A 19,579-nucleotide genomic window follows, 5' to 3' on the forward strand; every position below is an offset into this window, starting at 1 on the left:
CGTTCTCTCTCTCAGTCCTACGCTTCCGCACCGCTGCACTCTGACATGGTATCAGAGCAGTATTTGAGGGCTGACTGAGTGCAGAATCAACCTGAAGAGGAGTTTCCATCGCGACACAAATTTGCGTTTTTTGCGTTTAAGGGCAGACAGGAGCGCTGCGCCTTGGAACAAGGCTGAAACGAGTGTGGGCGGCACAGGAAAGGAGTACAGGTCGTGGATTTGTTGCTGTTTACTGCTGTTTGACGCGGAGGAAGTTTGAGTTTTCAACCTAAAAGTGCAGGTTTTGCTTTTTCATCACCTCCGGCGGGTGAAGAAGCTTCGGGACGCGGAAGAGCCTTAGCAGGCTGAGTTTACCCAGTCAGAGGGGGCTGCTTTTGCGTTTGAGAAGGCATTGCAGGTGAAGATGTCTACAGAGATGGACTTGGAGTGCCAGGCGATTATGGACCGGAAGGTGCCTGTCTTACCAGCTCTTCCTACAGATCAGAAGCTCGACGGCGACAACTATCGCATTTGGCGCGTTATGATGTTGGCCATCCTTGAATCCTATGATTTGGCGGAGCTGGTACAGGAGGATATTGACCGGCCTTCGGTAAGAGATGAGGTGCGGAGTTAGCCAGGGCCCAGTCTCATTGGGACAAACTGAATGCCAGGATTCGATCCTTTCTCTTTCTATCATGCACTACAGTTGTGATCGCTCACATCGAGCACTTGACGGTGGCTCGTGAGATATGGTTGGAGCTTGATCAAATGTACAATCGGATGACCCTGATGAAGAGGGTTTCTTTGGAGGTATAGATGCGGACCTTGTCCGTAAATAAGTCTTCTTCGCTAAGGGAACACATTAACAAGCTAAGGCAGCTACTGATGCAGGTTCAGAATGCGAGGAAGCCGATTTCCTCCGAAGACATGGCGATCACACTATTGTCCCAGTTGTCACTACGATTCGGTACATTTTACTCTGCCCTTATTACTTCGGGGCGAGAGTCTACTCTTCGCTGGGAAGAGTTGGTTCCTATGGTCTTGGACCAAGAGGAACAGTTAAAGGGACAGAATGCTTCCAAGACGGAGGCGTTGACAGGTCCAAAAGAAGAAGAAGGGGAAGGACCAAAAGAAGAAGAAGGGGGATAACAAGTCCAAGAAGGACAAGGACAAAGACTCCACATGTCCTATTTGTGGAAAGACTGGCCATTGGAAGAAGGATTGCCTTGACAAAGACACGAAGGACACCAAGAAGAAGGATACCAAGGATTCTGGAGCGGTGGCTGCACCCTCATCAGCTGCATTTCTACATCTAGTTGTCATTGAGGACGCTTCACCGAATGCTTCTGATGCTGCGATGACGGCTCCCCAAGCTCGAGAGTGGATTGTTGATAGTGGTGCCTCACGGCACATGACTCCTTCATCAGATGGTGTTGCCCAGCTGCGACCTTCGCGTGGGCAGGTTCTCATTGGGGACAGCTCTTCAATTTCTATTGCAGGTCGGGGTAAGATGCAGCTTATTCCGGATGGACGAGGTGGCACCCATACCTCAGAGGTTTTGCATGTACCAGGATTAGGGTACCATCTCCTTTCAGTTCATAAGATTTGCTCCCTTGGTCTTTTGGTGGAGTTTGACAGTTCTACTGTGCGAGTCCTTGATCGTGAATCGAGGAAGGTTCTATCATCTGGATATGAGGAGAATGGCATTTACAAACTGAAGTCTTTCATTGCCCTCACTACTCTTATTCTTACCTCACAGTCACAGTCTGAGTTATGGCATGCTCGGTTTGGTCACCTGAACTATGACTATCTTCGGAGGGCGTCACGTGGACAGCTTGTTCGAGGGTTGCGGGATATAGTGGTGAGCCAGCAGCCATGTGTCTCCTGCATAAGGGGGAAGCAGCATAGAGATGCCATTCCCCACACAGCTTCGCGGCGGTCTACTTCACCGATGGAGCTAGTATCTATGGATCTATGTTGCCCTATGAGGAATGAGTCCCTGCGTGGGAGCTCGTACTTCATGCTGATCGTGGATGACTATAGCAGGATGACATGGGCCTATTTTTTTGATACTAAAGTCAGAAGCTTTCTCGCACTTCAAGGATTGGCTTCTCTTTGAGGAGAACCGATCAGGCCGGAAGTTGAAGACCTTGCGATCCGACAAGGGAGGTGAATTTGTGTCTAATGAATTTGCTCGGTTTTGTGCAGATAGAGGAATTCACCAGGAGTTTGCCAATACCAATACTCCTCAAGAAAATGGTATTCTAGAACGGAAGAACCGCAGCGTGATCGAGATGGCGTGCACCATGATGGAGCACCGACAGACCCCTCAGGTTCTGTGGGCCGAGGCTGTGGCTACTGCAGTCCACATTCTTAATCGATCCCCTACTTCGGCCGTGGAAGGTATGACTCCATTTGAGGCTTATTTTGGGACGAAGCTAGATGTTTCTTACTTTCGAGTCTTTGGGTGTGATGCCTATGTTCACATTCCCAAGGCTCACCGTGATAAATTTGAAGCGGCTTTCCAAAAACAGGTATTTGTTGGCTACAGCTCCCAGTCCCAAGGCTACTGACTGTATGATCCCGTCAAGCGGGATGTATATACTAGCCGTGATGTGCGGTTTGTAGAGGTTCTGGCTACTTCAACGGGTGAGGAGCATCCCGTTCTTGGAGATCCAGGGGAGAGTTGGGCTTCTTCTACAGTTCCATTGGAGCCCGTGCCTTTTGATTATGATTCTGTTTCTGACACAGAGTCTACTGTTCCACCGGACCCTTCTGAGGAGTTACCCCCGGTGGACATTCCAGAGTCTTCTGCTGATGGAAAACGACGAGGGGAGGTTCGGCCTCCTCCTCGCTGGGCCCGTGACACACTCCGTGATTCAGGGATCGAAGGGGTTCCTGAGGAGTGGGGACCGCAGGATGGTCCACGGCGGTCACGGAGGCACCAGGCGCATTCTTCGGAGCTTGTTTGCTCCAATTATTGTTTGATGTCCCGTGTTATGCAGGACCGAGAGCCCACGTCCGTGAAGGAGGCTTTACAGTCCGCCCCATGTAAGAAAGCTATGGAAGCTGAGTTGGAGGCTATTGAGAGGAATGGCACTTGGTCACTTGTGCCACGCCCCCTGAAGAAGAAGGTGATTGGAGTCAAGTGGGTCTTCAAGACTAAATATCTCAGTGATGGTACTTTGGATAAGCACAAGGCTCGCCTTGTTGCTAAGGGTTTTGCCCAGCGCCCAGGGATTGACTGTCATGACACCTTTGCCTCCACAGCTCGTATGGCAACCATTAGAGTTGTTCTTGCTTTGGCTGGCCATAGGAGATGGCCTGTTTATTAGTTGGATGTGAAGTCGGCCTTCCTGAATGGTGATTTGAAGGAGGAGATCTACGTTGAGCAGCCTCCTGGCTTTGGTTCTTCAGATGGGAAAGTCTACAGGTTGAAGAAGGCCCTATACGGCCTCAAGCAGGCCCCGCGAGCTTGGAACGAGAAGATTGATTCGTTCCTCCAGTCTCAGTTGGGATATCGGCGGTCCAAGGCCGATCCGCAGCTGTATGTTCACACTTTCGAGGATGGTTGTGTACTGTTTCTATTATATGTTGATGATTTGATTGTCACAGGTGATGATGCACAGCAGGTCCAGGAGACAAAGTCAGCTTTACATCGGACGTTCGAGATGACGGATTTGGGGCTACTCCATTTCTTTTTAGGCCATGAGATTTATCAGTCTCAGAGGGGGATTTTTCTCTCCCAACAGAGATATGTACAGGAGCTCTTGGTGTCTTTTGAGATGGAAGATTGTCGGGCCCTCTCTACTCCTATGGATCCGAACTGGAAGGCCACTTCCCATTCAGCTTCTCCTTTGGCGGATGCGTCCCGCTATCGACAGTTGATAGGGTCCTTGATTTGGCTTCTCAACACCAGGGTTGATCTATGTTTTGCTGTTGGGCTCTTGGTAGGGTTCATGAGTGAACCTAAGACGGTGCATTGGCAGGCTGCTTAGAGGATACTTCGGTATCTGAGGGGGACGTCTGATTTAGGGATTCATTACCTCGCAGGGACAGATGGGTCAGATCTTGTACTTGCAGGTTGGAGCGACTCGGATTGGGCCGGTGACGTGGACGACAGGTGGTCTACAACAGGTTACTGCTTTACTTTGGGTGCAGGTGTTATTTCATGGAGTAGCAAGAAGCAGCCCACGGTAGCCCTTTCGTCTACTGAGGCGGAGTATCGGGCCGCGTCTTCCACCACATGTGAGGTTGTGTGGCTTCGGAGATTGTTGGAGGAGCTTGGGTGCCCCCAGACTCGTCCTACATTGCTGCGATGTGACAATGAGAGTTGCATTGCCTTGGCGAGGAATCCTGTTTTTCATGCCCGGACGAAGCACATTGAGATTCAGTACCACTTCATCCGAGAAAAGCTTCTAGATGAGACCATCACTGTGGAGTATTGCAAGACGGAGGACAATCTTGCGGATTTGTTTACGAAGGCGCTTCCTCAGGCTCTACTTCGGCAACATTCTAGATCCCTCAGGCTTCTGCCCTGTCCAGGCTCTGAGAGGGGGTGTTAGAGATCATAGCCTGCTTTGGAGGGCAGCTGCACAGTCAGTCGGACTGTGCAGTCGGACTGCCACGTGGCAGTCCGACTGCCTGCAGCCCAATCGGCTGCAATTAATGCAGCCGACTTATTCCAGGCTGTGCCCTATTTTTGGCGCCCGAGTTCGTGGCAGTTTTCGGCTATTTATACCTGACGTCTCCAGCAGTCTCGTATACCTCTCGCACTCTTCTCTATCGCAGATTATAGACCGGTGCCGTGCAGATTTCTGTCTCTGTTCACAGATTTCAGACAGCAGACAGTGCAGACTGCAGCAGACTTCAAGGTGGACAGCAGGTCGCATCGTTGAGGTGGAGACACGCAGTCCAGCGCACTGCGCCTGTGTATATCTTTGTATTCAGCATTCTATATACAGCAGATCTTCATCGTCCACTGTCTCTTTCTCTCCCTTCTCTCTCTGCGTTCTCTCTCTCTCAGTCCTACGCTTCCGCACCGCTGCACTCTGACAAAACTTTGCTTGCGGCACTCTTCTGCGTAAACAGTTCTTCCAGTCGAGTGCAAATAGCATATAGGTAGAATCCAAACCTTCAATGTTAAACAAGAAGGCATGAGAAATCGATAGCTCGATGGTTGAGCGTGCAAGCTCATTTAACTCACCCCAATCTTCCTATTCCATATCTGTGGGCTTTGCCCCTATGGTCCTAATCGGCCTTGCTTGCTTCTTTTGCAACAGGATATTATAGCATTGTTTTTGCCAGAGTGCTAAGTTATGTGCTCCTTCAAGGTTCTTAATGTGCATGAGATGACTGTTGTCACTGTTGCGAGCCATGATTTTCATTCCAAATATGACCAAAAAATTCAGCAAATGCAGGCCCAAACTGTGACACAAGTGACCAAGGTACAAACAAGTACCAATCAGCAATAAATAACCAGGTAAAAGTAGAAATTTCAGATCTGCAAATAATTTTTCAGAAGCACTAAACCTTGTGCTACAGCACTCAAAACTGATTACAGCTGTTCCAAGTACAAATACATCACATTACATGAGAAGTCCCAAATTTTAGCTGCAATTGCTGTTGTACATAATACCCACCGGCACAAAATTTGACACGCACAGTCACAAGCCCCAAAATTTTTGTGCTGAAAGTATTAGCCATACATCTGCACTGTCTTTGACATGCATAGAATAGGCCAATTTTGCCAAAATAGAGCAATTTCAGCAAAACCGCCAAATTTTTCAAAGTGCTAGGTGTCCAAATTGCATGGAATTAAACCCGCATGCACATAAAATGACCAAATGACGTTCAAATTTTGCCCAAACAGGAAAAGCCCCAAATTGCACCGGGTCCAATGTGCATCAATGCCAAGAAATTGGGTAAACTTTTGTAAACGCCCCGAACAACGTAGTGTGCTTAACAATTATGATATTCGCTTGTTTTCAAGATTTAATATAAAAGAGAATGAACACTTAAAGCTGAAAATGAAAATTACTCACAAAATTATAGCCATGGAAATGTAAAAGTAATGGAGACAAGATTGAGGGTTGAAGATGGGCTACCTTCTCTCCCCCCCCTCCCCCCCCCCTCCCCCCATGAAGGAATGTATAGGAAGAGCTCAGTTACAATCAACCTGAGAGTGAGAAGAAGTAATTCTCACTCTCACAAGATCATGCAAAGATGTACAAACACACATTGCATTATCTATTATGCAACGATAGAAGTAATTCTCACAGATACAATGCTTGTGGGTATAGATTGGGGCGAAATTGAGGAGCATTAGGAGGTGCATAGGGCTTCATCTTCTTTTGATTTGATGGCTGCTTTTGCCGCTGTTTTTGTCCTTCATCTGGAGTGAGGGTCCATCAAAGTAGGCGCCAGATGACTTTGAAGAAGAGGATGAGCTTCGACGCGATCTCTTTCTTTGTCTTTAAGTAGGATGGGACTGCCTCTTAGAAGTAGTTGGACTTCTTGATCGGCTCCTTTCAGTGGTATGGCTTTGTCTCCTTGAAGCAGATGGGCTTCTTTCCTTGAATTCTTTGGGATTCTAAACTTTTTCTAGTTTGAGAAGTTGCTCACGAATTTGTTGATTCTCCTCTCTAAGACTTTGAATGGCTTGAAGGATAGCACTCGATTGATCCATTGAGACTCTAAGAAAAATATGCTCAAGCACTCAATGCGAGGGCTGAAAACAAACAAACTTATAATTGTAGGCATTACCAGTGTTGGGGTGAGAACCGAGCCAAAGCTCTAATACCACTGTAAACGCCCTGAACAACATAGTATGCTTAACAATTATGATATTCGCTTGTTTTCGAGATTTAATATAAAAGAGAATGAACACTTAAAGTTGAAAATGAAAATTACTCACAAAATTACAGCCATGAAAATGTAAAAGTAATAGAGACAAGATTGAGGGTTGAAGATGGGCAACCCCCCCCGAAGGTATGTATTTCTGCTCAACCCGTCCCTTAGGGAAGAGCTCAGTTACAATCAACCTGAGAGTGAGGAGAAGTAATTCTCACTCTCACAAGATCATGCAAAGATGTACAAACACACATGCATTATCTATTATGCAATGATAGAACAGATTTCTTTATAGTATGAGAGAAGAAAGAGGGGAAATCACCCTTTCTCCATCGTTGATCAGCAGTATATGGATAGGGCTTGCTTCTTGTTGCTAAAATGGAAGAAAGAGCTCGAGAAGGAGGTGCTGTAATGAATTTACAGGCTTGGTGTCTTGTAAAACAATAGTGATAGAAGAGGGAACATGGAGGAATTTGATAATGGAGAAGTGGGGGATGATGATGGGGATGGATGGGGTCAGTTTCTGGCTATCTGTGAGTGCTGTACATGAGTTTACAGCAAAGAAAAATGATGCTGAATGAAGAAAAACGAGCTCTTATTTATAGGAGAGGGAAGAGCTAGTACAAAAGGGGAAAGTGGAGTAGCACAAGACAAGTGTCCAGCCACATGTCATGAGATGTGACAAGTGGTGGGACACTTGGAAACTTCTGTGACAAGTGTCTTAACACTTGTCTCTTCTCTATGGCCTTCCTTTTTGGGCTGAATACTATCAAGAATAGAAACAACCAAAATTAGTAAGCACAGTCAGAGTACAGAATTTACTATTTTTAGAATGACATCCCAATTTTTTAGGACTAGCATTTTTAGGCTAATTCGAGGCTCCTAAAATTTAGGGACCCCCCAATATGGGTGTCGTATGAAAGCTTTTTCGGTGTACATCGCAAAAACGGTGTCAGAATCTTCATATGACTTTGCTATACAAAGAAATGTGCATTTCAAGCTTTCAGCCCACACATGCACATTGTAAGTATTTCATGATCATGCCATCTTGTTGATTGTAACTGTCTGTTCTGGCGGATCTAGCCCACACTTCAAGGCATCAATCCTTTTTGTGTGCGAGTCTAACCTTGATATGCGTGAGTTCTGGTCACAGGCGCCTAATCGGGCCATATAGGTGGAAGTGTGAACTATCTTTTCTCTAACCCACCGCATGGGTCCACCATAACCTGTGACCACTCATCAATGGCCAGCTCCAATGCACTTTTCTTTATATCTAATTAGTGCAAAGGAAACAAATTTAATAAATCATTATATAGACAAATTAATGAAAAAGGATTCAAATTCTGTTTCTATAGAGTTGTGACAATTTTAGCCCAATTTTTGCATGTACATGAAAAACCCCAAACGTCGGAGGCAAAATGTCACAAATTCCTGCAATATCTGAGACAAATATCATTGTTGTGTCTTGCTTGCATCAAATTTGGATAAATCCCCAAATTTTTGGCACAAATCTGTCCTAAATTTTGAACCGTGCATACATGTATGAATGCTCGTTAGTGAGAAAAGAGCTTGCTTGCAGGAAACTTTTGAAAAATTAGCAATTTTGCAAAAAAAGAGTGATGAATCTGCCCCGTTTACAGCCGTCAACCCGTTGCCTGCTTGCATGACTTGCTCATGACCTGAAAAAAGACGCTTTGACCTACGCCTAAAGTGCGTGACCTGTGTGTGATCGCGTTTTAGGAGGAAATGACGATTTTGACTTGCCTGCAATCTGAAATTGTCGCCTGACTGAAGACGTGGCCTGTTGACCTGTGCCTAATTGTATAAGCTGTCGCCTGTCTGTTTAGTGAAAGAACAATGATGAGTTGATCTGCACAAACTTTGAGAAGCGCGAACACCTTAGCAACAACTCTGATACCAATTTGAAGTGAGCGATGCACAGTGGCAATGCAATGTCTTGTTATGAAAATGTCAGGTAGAGAGCAAAACGTGAGCAAGAGTAGAGAGTGAGAGTCAGAGAGAGAGAGATCCACGATGTTCTTGGGTACAATCTTTTGTGTATGTACCTTTTTAGGTTTTAGATAGATATATATGAAAGTACAAATGTGCTAAGGGTGTGTTCACACCTGTGCACATTAAAAGGCACGATGACCCTTTATTCCCAACATGTTTGAGATGACACATTTCACAATGGTGCTTTGCTTGGCTCATTGGTGTATGTCGTGGAGATTTGGGGAGAGACAACGAGTGCTATTGCTGGTCACATGTAGAGCTGAGTATGCTTGACATTGTTTTTTGTTCAGAGACATCATGTAATGGATGTCATTGCCCATTCAGGATCTTCTTTGAGCTCTTCAGTTGCTTTCTTTGTTCAATGTCTAGTGTTCATTTGCTTGTGTTTTATACTTCTTTTGGAAGGCTCCAAGACAATGCATGATTGGCTTTGGTGGATAGGCTGAGTGAGCACATGAGGTTGATTCGATGTAAGTCTAATATGGCTAGAATGAAAGTTTTGATGTGGATCGTTAGAGAGGTCTCTTTGTGATGGGGATTGCAATGTTGGTGCCATCGAGGATAGGTTGAGTGATGAGGACCTTGATGGACTTCATAATCGACTTTTTGAAGGTTCCAAGACAAAGCATGATTGGCTTTGGTGGATGGATTGAGTGAGTAGATAAGGTTGATTCCATAGCAACTAAGAAATGTGTTTCTTTCAATTTGAAACTTATGATACATTTTTGAGAGTAAAAAACGTGGGGGGTTTTTTTAAATGGGTGAATTGGAACCCAAAACATGGTTTTTTTGACAAAAACTATTGGGCAATGTCAAACATGATGATGATGATGTGTAATGACTCGTGAGGGCTTAAGATTTTGGATGAGAGATTGATTTTTTTGTGATTTTGTTTAGTTATTGGACATTTTTAATATTGTATCTATTCTTGTCTTGAGAGTGGATATGACCTTAGTTTCATTTATCAGTTATTTATGATATATTATGATTCATTCTCAATTTTGGCATTTTGTCAGTTTGTTTTGAAATGAGAATCATGATGTTGCAACTTGACTCAATCCATATTGTAAATAGGCTATTTACATGTCTATATGTTTATTTCATTTTTCTTTGTAGGATATATATGAATCATAATGTTGAGTTCTAAGCCATAGTGTAGCTTGTCCAAAGACTATTTTTGACATAAATGATAAGTCGATAATAGATCATGGATGTGTAACATATTATTCTCAATTGACTCTATTATCACTCAAGCTTAATTAGCCATTCTTTGTTTAAGAGAGAGTTCCATAGAGATTTAGAACCTCTTTCCCTTGTCAAAACTATTAAAAATCCCTTATAAAAAACGCGCGTTTCTTATTTGACCCCCTCTGGAAAGAAACTTATGAAACACGCTTTTGACGTTTTGTTTCTAAACATTTCTGGTTGCTATGGTTGATTCCATGTAAGGCCAATATAGTGCATTGTTAGGGAGGTCCGTCTTCAATGTGGATTGACATGTTGATGCCATTTAGGACAGGTTGAGTGAGTTCCATGTAAGTCCAACATGGCTGTGGTGAATTTTACAAGGCTCTTTGTTAGAGAGATTTTCAAGGGGCGTGCTTTGGCCAAGAGGTCAGTCTTTGATGGGGAGTCTAGGTTTTGGAAGGCATTGTTTTGTATAGAAGGAAACTTTATGGTTTGTCCTTTGGAGAGAAATGACCATATAGATAACTCATACAAACTGGATGACCAGTCATGACACTGGATCATGCTATCGCTTGGAACTCCATACCATCTTGTCTTTGTTCCCTCACGTTTGTTTTTAGACACATCCTCTCCTAGAGCATTGAACAGTGGAAAGGGTGAATTAAGTGTTAGTGGTGTACATATCAAGGGAAAGGCATTGTTGTTGGTGGGCACATTAGTGAGCTTCACCACTGCATTTATGGCTGATCTGCCCATGCTGGAGGTGCCTTTATGCTCTGCTGTCTTGGGTGGTGCTCCTGTTGGCTATATATATCCCATTCCTCCACTCTTATATTGTATCACATCATTCGGAGAGAGCGAGGTTAGAGCCAATGCTGGTCTCTTTGTGTACTGGTTCATTTATGGGTTCCATTGCTTGTTCATGATTCACTGTTGTGATTGTTTCTTCTTTACTCAATGTTCACTGTCGTGCTTTGTGTTTTCTTGCTTTTGCTTCATTTGCGCATTCTCACATGGTATCAATTGTCACAAAAAGAGTTCACATTGACGTAAGGGATTTTACCCAACAATCAGGAGTGGCGTAAGGTGACCTTTACCACTATCTTCAACCTTAGTCATTCAACTTGATTGGATCTTTAGCTATATGGGACAAAATACTTACATAGACGGTTGGAAAATTCCTTTAAGGGCTTTCTAAAGCTCTCTCCTTTTCTATTCAATAGCACATAGGTTCTAGCCTTTGAAACTTGCTATGTAGCTTTATGGTCTCTAATCCAACTAAAGCTTTTCAGCGTTTTTGGTTATCACGTGCAGAAATTTTATCTTAGCTGATCTATTCAATGAAAGGCCAAATGTGATCAACGTCAAGGCTCATGGTTATTTTTTGCCTACTTAAGCGCCGATTTTGTATCTATCATGGAGGATATACCAAGTTAGCTAATTTGTAGGTTTTGGATCCAATCGAATTTACCTAATGGATTTTGAATTTGTCACACATAAGGGAAGATCAAAATTTATTGGAAGCCTTTTGTAAAAATGTCATAGATCGTGTTGCCATCCACAATTGTATGAGATCTCTCGGTCCTATCTTGAGGACTTGAATGCATAGTATGGCCATCCAACAATGGTTGGTGAATGTAGTTTAGTAGAGGATTGTTGATGGGGGTTGTGTGAGAGATGTTCAATAGATTTAATCACATTGTGAATAACATAAATAGCTGAGAGGTATATCTGGACAATTAAAAACAAGGCATTAAGGTGTGATGGATAAATCACCTTTACAAGAAAGTGACAATTATGTCCTTCTATTGGGTATGGAACTCGTGTGTGACCAGCAAACTATGGTAGATGGAAGTCCATTGGAGAGAGAGAGAGAGAGAGAGAGAGAGAGAGATAGGTGAGATAATTTACGAAAAAAAAACAAGATAGGTGAGATAAGTGAGATACAAGTGATAGGGCCTAAATATATAGGCTAGCACGTAGAGATAATCCTTTGATCCTAATTTCATACTAAGTGGTGTAAAAGGTGTTCATACATCATACATCAGGATAAATAAATCTTACAAACCCCCCTTCGTGTCATGGGTGATTGAAAAAAAAAGGAAGGTCTTACCTCCAAGAGGGAATGCCTAATCCTGCACAATGATTCGGAAAATGGAGATTCATAAGTGAGAGAGGTGCAACGTGAGGATGAAATGGTCTATCGAGAAGCTCAGGGATCCGAAGTAAGACATGGTTGAGAGGTGCATCTACATGGTCGAGAAGCTCATCGAAAGCTAACATGGCTTGGAGGCACTAGGCACATGGACAAAGGTCAAATACATGGGTATAGCTTTTGGGCTCAAACTCAAGGTCACGAGGGAAGTGGTTAAAATCCCCTCTTGAAATGTGGCTCCTTATTGAATTGTAAGGAAAGAAAATAAAAAGAAATACAACTCATGTTGGATTAAAATCAGGGCAAAGGACCCTACACCCCCCAAACGCAAGTTTTAATTGCTAACTTCATATTTTAAAGCTAATTTTCATGATCAAATTTGGAGAAATAGGGCTTAGCTTTGAAAAGCTCCAAATGTGTGTGCACAGCCCCTTACAATCCAGAGGCTTAAACATTAATCGCCTAAGGTTTAATTAGAAACCTTATTCGTGTGATTATGAAGACATGGGCTGAAGCCTAATGAGGAAGGTCGATTGGTCAATTGGGTAGGAAGAGTCGCCAGGTTGTGACGTGGCTTAGGCAGGATGAGACTTGGAGTGTAACGGGTGTTGGATACCATGTTAGGTCAGGTCAGCAGGTCAACAGGCAGTACAGGCAGCAAATGCGAAGATAATGATGAGGCAGCAGAATCGGAAATGAAGCAGGTAGCGACTGTGAACAGGCTGAATGTTGGTGCCTGGAAGAGCTGATGGGGCTGACATAGGCCACACAAAAGGCGCAGGTGGGATATGTGACAGGCATGTGGGGCAGTCACTAGAGTGTCAAGGCAGTGCAGTAGTGAGGCAATTCGTTTCTTTTTCTTCTTCTTCTGCATCACGGTGTGTCCTGGGCAGCCTACACAATAGGGAACAGGGCAGAAGTGCTGCAGATCTGGTAGTTGTGCTGGACAGACAGCACAAAAAGACTAATGTGCACTGAATGCAGTGTCAACAGGCGGCAGCTCAGGCTCACGTGTGACTAGTAGGCTATGGAGGATGGAACTCCAGATGAGAGAGAGAGAGAGAGTCTTGCACACACAACAAACTGGAATATAGAGGCTAACATGTGTAGCTAACCCTTTGACCCTTATATAATACTAAGTGGTCTTTTACACACAAAAATGTGTGTTTTCCAATACAAGGACAAATAAATCTAACACCCTTCTCAAGATTTCTCAATTACAATCAGGGGAAAGTATCCTTTGCCAACTTCTCAACAATGCAAAAGATCTCTAAAAATGTTGGGAATTGGAGAGGTGAAAGACAAAGTGTACAAGGCTCAAAATACAAGGTACATGGCCCTATTATGTAAGTCAAGAGACAAACCAACTACCATGACATTATTTAATGTGCATCTAAAGTGGTTTACAATGGTGTGATAAAGACATATATGCATGCGCATGTGCACATAGTCACGGAGCATGTTCACACAGTTAAGTGTGTTACCCTTTACAGAACATTTTTTACTACCTCAAGATGTTCACACTTGAGAGAAAACAAATCCTAGCATTGTCCCCGGTAGAGTTTGGGTGACCAAGCTTGTGACACAAAACATGAATGCAAATCCTAATAGGATGGTCTTACCTTTTGCAAGGCAGTGTAATCCTAGACTATATGCAAATGCATTAGAAAGGTCTTGCTCCAAAGTGGAGTAATTTCTAGTCCCATTACAAAAGAAACCTACAAATATTTCTCATGGAGGTTTATTAGGATGCAATAAATTTATTTTGGTAATACCTAGCACTGCCTGTCTCACTTAGTTATTGAGCTGGGGTGCCAAGTTACTGTCAGGCAAGAGTTGCAGGCAAGTGTTGGGCGCCCTGTGCAGGCAGTAGTGGCAGTGCACCAGGAGAACATAGTCCCATTGGGAGTTACTGTCAGGCAAGAGTTGAACGCCCTGTGCAGGAAGTGGTGGCAGGAGAACATAGGCTCTTGGGAGTTACTGTCAGGCAAGAGTTGAACGCCCTGTGCTAGAAGTGGTGGCAGTGCACCAGGAGAACGTAGTCCTTTGGGAGTAAGTACATCATCAACAAGCGGAGTCCTGGAAGCAGCAGCAGCACCTCTTTACTGGCCAAGCTGCTCAGTTAGATTTTTTCGGATTCCATTTGGGACCAAAGGCCAAGACAGAAGCCATAGAATTGTGTTTGCAGTTGGGTGGACTAGAAGTGAACAATGGTTTGGTGCCCTTGCCAAGCTGCCAAGTTAGATTTTTTCGGATTCCATTTGGGACCAAAGGCCAAGACAGAAGCCATAGGATTGTGCTTGCAGTTGGGTGGACTAGAAGTGAACAATGGTTTGGTGCCCCTCTCTCCCAATTCTCTGGAGGCACTATAGCAGTCCTTCCAGGAGCAGATTCGAGATGATTGGGATGAGGCAGTACAGTGATTTGGGGCTGGTTTGTAAGATCCTTGCTCCTCACTCTGTTTCTGATCACTCTTTTGTTTCTGCTTTCATATCTCCACTTTATTTCCCCTTCTGCATCGTCTCTTGTATTTAGGTAACATAGGTCTTTCTTTTAAGTTTTAACGTATGACTACAAGTTTTTTGTGGAATGTTGTTTCATTTACATACATCAGTCAAAAACCACACACATGCACGCGCACGCGCACACACACACACACACACACACACACACACCCCCCTGCTGCTGTATGTGTGTTCCCCTGACCTTAGCCATTCATCTACATACATTGGTCAAAAACCTCTCTTACACACATTTACACACGCATCTGCTGCTGTTGTGTGTGTGTGTTGCCTTTGGGGGTTTTGGGAGGGGGGGGTGTGGTGTGCCTTTCCTGTTCCCCTGACCTTAGCCATTCCCCCTTGTGCCCATTTCCTATTTCTATCCCTATTCCATGTAGCTATGGTCGGGATTTGCACTTATTCTATATTTATTCATTGTGGATCATTTGAAGCAGGCTTTTTGTTTTTACTACCTTGTTATAGTTAGATTTGGTTATTTTTCTGTGCATATAATTCGATCCAAGGTGAAAGAGGTCAAAATCAGTAGTTATACCAACTTCTTGCGGATGGTCTGCAAGTAGGCTTGTTCAAAGAAAGTTGTTGACTTGTATTTTGTTTTCTCACTTTGGTGGTAGTATGGCATTGTGTAAGACAGGAATGAGCTTAATGGGAGGATTGTATTCCTTGGGCAGCAGTCTCTTCTTTGTTTCTACTGCTGATTTATTTGTAATTTGGGTTGCAGCATGATTGTCAGCTGGAAGATGAGCTAATCATGACTGGGACGTCAATGCCGTTTAGAGGAGATGATGGTTATGGGACTATGAGTCGCAGTGCAGCCACTCCTGATCTTGTAAACGGTCATGTGCGGTTGCAGTCCCTTGGAGAGCTCACCACTCCATGCAGCGATGGTGCAGTAATGCTAGACAATGGCCAAAAACCAAAACTAAAATGGAAAAAGAGGAGGGTGCATCTATCGCGTGGACGGCCCCTGAAGAGGGTAAGATGTTACCAAAAGTCTAAGTCATAACTGGCATGCAAACAAAATCTCATATAAATTGCTTTCTGTTCAGGTTGCAGCTGTTAATTCTTTAAATTGTGTGGTCTTAAGTTGTAACTGGCATGCAAATAAAATCTCACATAAACTGCTCTATGTTCAGGTTGCAGCTGTTGATTCTTTGGATCCAGTAATGCTTTTCAGCAAGCCAGTTGATCGAGAAAAGCTAGCTGCAGCAGGAATTGCACCTCCTCTTGACCCTCCTTCAAATGGCCTGAGCCAGACATCAGCTCCATATAGTTTTCAAGGTCGAATTGGCAGGGGTGGCCGTTTGATATTTGATCGTTGGAATCCTCTCACAAGGACACCAATAGGGCTTAATAATTTTTCTGGCTGCTCTAGGGCATCGCTAACCAGGTTTAATCCGCCTCCACCTAGGTTAAATTTTGACAAGGTAAATTGTGTAGTGCCAGATCCGGCTGCAGTTGATGGCAGCCTGAACCTGACAACCAATGAAAATGTCACCACTTAGCCATCAAACCTTTGTGTACTCACTTTTGATCTGCACACTACCATATTGGTTTCTTGATCTCCTGGTTGGAGGTTTCCAGTGGGCCAAAAGCAGGGCTCTTGTATCAGTAATTCAATCTGTGTATATTGTGCTTCTTCCCAATGTTCCCAGCTTATTCGGGCAGAAGGCTTTTTTTTGCAACGGGCAGAGGAGAAGTTGCAATGCCCTTTTCAGTCTTTGAAAAGCAAATTGTCATTGTGGGGCATCATGTATGGATACATGCTTCACTTTGTATGCTCTCTGATAGATAGGTACAACACAATGCCTAGTGAGGTTTTAGTTGGTGCATTATAATTTAATACAATTGCCGTTCTTGCAGTATGCACTCAAATGTGCATGCCATTGGGCTAAATTATTAAGACTGGGCATGTGCACGTCCATGTTTAAATCATTGAGTCCCATGAAGTGGTGCAGGAAAGCTTTATTAAACAATATAATTATAATATTATTGAAATTCAGTTGTGAAGTATATAAAGCAGCCAAATAATGATATTGATCTGTAGGGCCTTGCTTCCACGTGTGTTGTCAGAAAAGCTTCTAGCAGAACAAGTTTGTGCACATTTCACGGAACCTTTTGATTTTAACTGCTTGAAAAATCAAATGTTCAAGCAGGTAAGTAATTGAGAGGCATTGTGGTTGCTCTCCAGAACATATTGCTTATCAAGAATAGATTTGATAATACTGGTTACCATGAAAGTAATCATGGCCATTATCATGGCCATTTCTAGGAACATAGATTGTCCTTATTGTTGGTTTTCATTGTTGTGGTTGCTCTCCAGAACATATTGCTTATCAAGGATAGATTTGATAATACTGGTTACTGTGGAAGTAATCATGGCCATTTCTAGGAACATAGATTGTCCTTATTGTTGGTTTTCATTGTTGGGATTGTGGATTGTCCTTTAGTTATGGCAGTTGTCCTATATTAAGCTTGTGTGGAAATGATCCATTTGCTTGTGATTCATCTATGCGAGCAAACTTGAGGGAGGAGGAAATAGTGAACAAACTTATGCTTTACTACTCTTACCTACTCTCACTTTTTCTAAAGCCTCTTTAGTAATTGCAACTAAAATGGTTAGTGGTTTTCATGCTGTGTTCGAAGTCCATCTGAAATTTTCATGTGTTTAGTGTAAGGTAACATTTTCATCCATCTGAAATTTAGAGAGATTTGCTTGTGATTCATGCATACAAGCATTCTGTGACCGGAGTCCAAACCATTGCCCAATGTCAAGATGATCACTTGTTTAGTTTGAGGTAAATTTTTCATAGGAATGCACACACTCGTTGGTTCTGAATGATTTAAGGGCCAATTTAATCCTTTCTACATGTATACTTTCTCGTTGAAGTTAGTGTATAGTTTGTTTGCAAAGCTTAACTTTGAAAAGTTTGTGGATGAACATGAGGTGGTCTTAAGGTCAAAGTATAGATATACATGAGGTTGTTTAAAGGTCAAAGTATAGATATATTTAAAGTCTCTCTCAATCATGTTTGTGGGACTCGATGAATGGGCTGTGGAACCTTTTGTACTTGTATTATTTGTCCTCACCACACTTGGATAGGCTTGGAAGGCCTCATACGTCGCTTTCTTGTTGAATTTAAAGTGGGAGAATGTAGGGATAATTGTCATATCACAACCAAGTAATGTTCTCCAAGTTTACAACCCGTGGGCCTTCTATCTTCACGCGGCATTGCTTTGTCAAGCTTTTGCCCATTACGGAAGATTCCCCACTGTTGCCTCCCGTAGGAGTTTGGGTCGTGTCTCAGTCATAGTGTTGTTGATCATCCTCTCAGGCCAACTACTGATCGTCGCTTTGGTGAGCCATTGCCCCACCAACTAGCTAATCAAATGCAAGCCCCTCGGGTAGATTCCTCCCTTTTGCTCCTTAGCTTATGGGGTATTAAAAACCGTTTCTAGTTGTTGTACCCCTCCCAAGGGCATGTTCTTGCGCGTTACTCACCCATCCGCCATTGGAAACACCATGAGGATGTTCCTTGTGCGACTTGCACGTGTTAGGCATGCCGCCAGCGTTCATCCTGGGCCAAGATCAAACTCTCCATAAGATTCGTAGTTGCATTACTTATAGCTTCTTATGCTCTTCCTTCTGCAAAGGAGGAGGATTCAACATTGCCGTGGAGAAATCGGAAGATCTTCTATTTTCAAGTGCCAAGATCAAGGTGAATCTTTTTGCTTCCTATTCTATTAGCTTGAGGACACTTGGATGGGCTTGGAAGGCCTCATATGTGCTTTGTTGAATTTAAAGTGGGAGAATGTAGGGATAATTGTCATATCACAACAAAGCAATCTTGATTTGTTAGGATTGTGGGTATGGTTGTATCTTTGAGCTTTAGTTTCTGAGAGGGAGAGAACTCTAGAGTGCTAGATGGTTTAATTAACTTTAGTATGATGGTTTTGTTTGGTTGAAATCTCTCCACCTGGGATATTGTATTTCAAGTTGTGATAGAAATGGTACGTTGAACTTTGGATGCACATGTACATGTGTTCTTCAAGTATAATTTGAATACCTTTGGAGTGCTAGATATATCTATGATGGTTTGTTTGCTTCAATTCTCTCCAACTTGGATATTGTATTTCAAGTTGTCGTAGCGATTGAGGATTGTTTTTCGTGAGCTATTGAAAAATTTCTATAGGTGTTGATCATGTCGTGATTGCATGAGCCTTGATGTTATTTCCTATTGGTGCTTGTATACCTTGTATAGTGTCCTTGCATTCTTATTTTTGAAGAAGTTTATACCGTGGTTCAAAGGCTTGCTCCTTGGTATCTCGGCTTGCTCCTTAGTGTCTCATATCATCCAAGTTTATGTGCTTCAGGATTGAATGATCCTATACTAAAACGAGTAATGATGATCATGGCATTTCATCTTGGTTTGTTCTTGCTTTTGAATTGTTGCTCTTTATTTATTATTTTTAGTAGTTTGTGTTTTTGGAAGCTACTATTTTCAATAGCCTCTAAAAATGGTCATTTTAGCAACTCTTCATGCCTTCAATAATTATTGTTTTTAGAATATACTATTTATTGTAGTCACTTGAGTAGCTTAACTCGTGTGTTTTTAGAATATACTATTTGTAAAAGGTAAATGTGCTTTAGTGTGCACGATAGATGTGGAATGTTAGGACTTCAGTAGTAAAGTTAGAGGGAGGACTTGGTTCGATGGTGGTTGTCAATGGTTAGATATCTCATACTATGGAAGATAAGCAATGTAGTTTGCCTTCATTGTTGGACAAAAGTTTAGGTAGTGTATAGGTTGTTAAGGCTTTCCCAAAGATATCGTATTTGATTGGTGAGGCCGTCCACGATAAATGTGAC

General features: G+C 43.1%; 1 protein-coding gene across 4 annotated transcripts in view; it reads left to right on the forward strand.

Annotated features, from left to right (window-relative positions):
- The window catches only part of LOC148038301 (enhancer of polycomb-like protein 1), a 52,224-nt gene extending 35,570 nt beyond the window's left edge, over positions 1-16,654 (forward strand). For 3 of the 4 annotated variants that reach the window (XM_087670396.1, XM_087670397.1, XM_087670399.1), the window contains 2 exons: positions 15,431-15,685; positions 15,846-16,652. In XM_087670396.1, coding sequence (XP_087526522.1) covers positions 15,431-15,685; positions 15,846-16,214 — 624 coding nt within the window. In that variant the 3' untranslated portion in view covers positions 16,215-16,652. Of the gene's footprint in view, positions 1-15,430; positions 15,686-15,845 lie in introns of all 4 variants that reach the window. The other variant, XM_087670405.1, reaches the window with a different exon arrangement.
- The last annotated feature ends 2,925 nt before the right edge of the window (positions 16,655-19,579 follow it).

Source organism: Lygodium microphyllum, chromosome 3 (assembly GCF_053477565.2).
Source record: "Lygodium microphyllum isolate KBCC chromosome 3, Lygodium_microphyllum_v1.1.10, whole genome shotgun sequence".
Taxonomy (NCBI): Eukaryota; Viridiplantae; Streptophyta; class Polypodiopsida; order Schizaeales; family Lygodiaceae; genus Lygodium; species Lygodium microphyllum.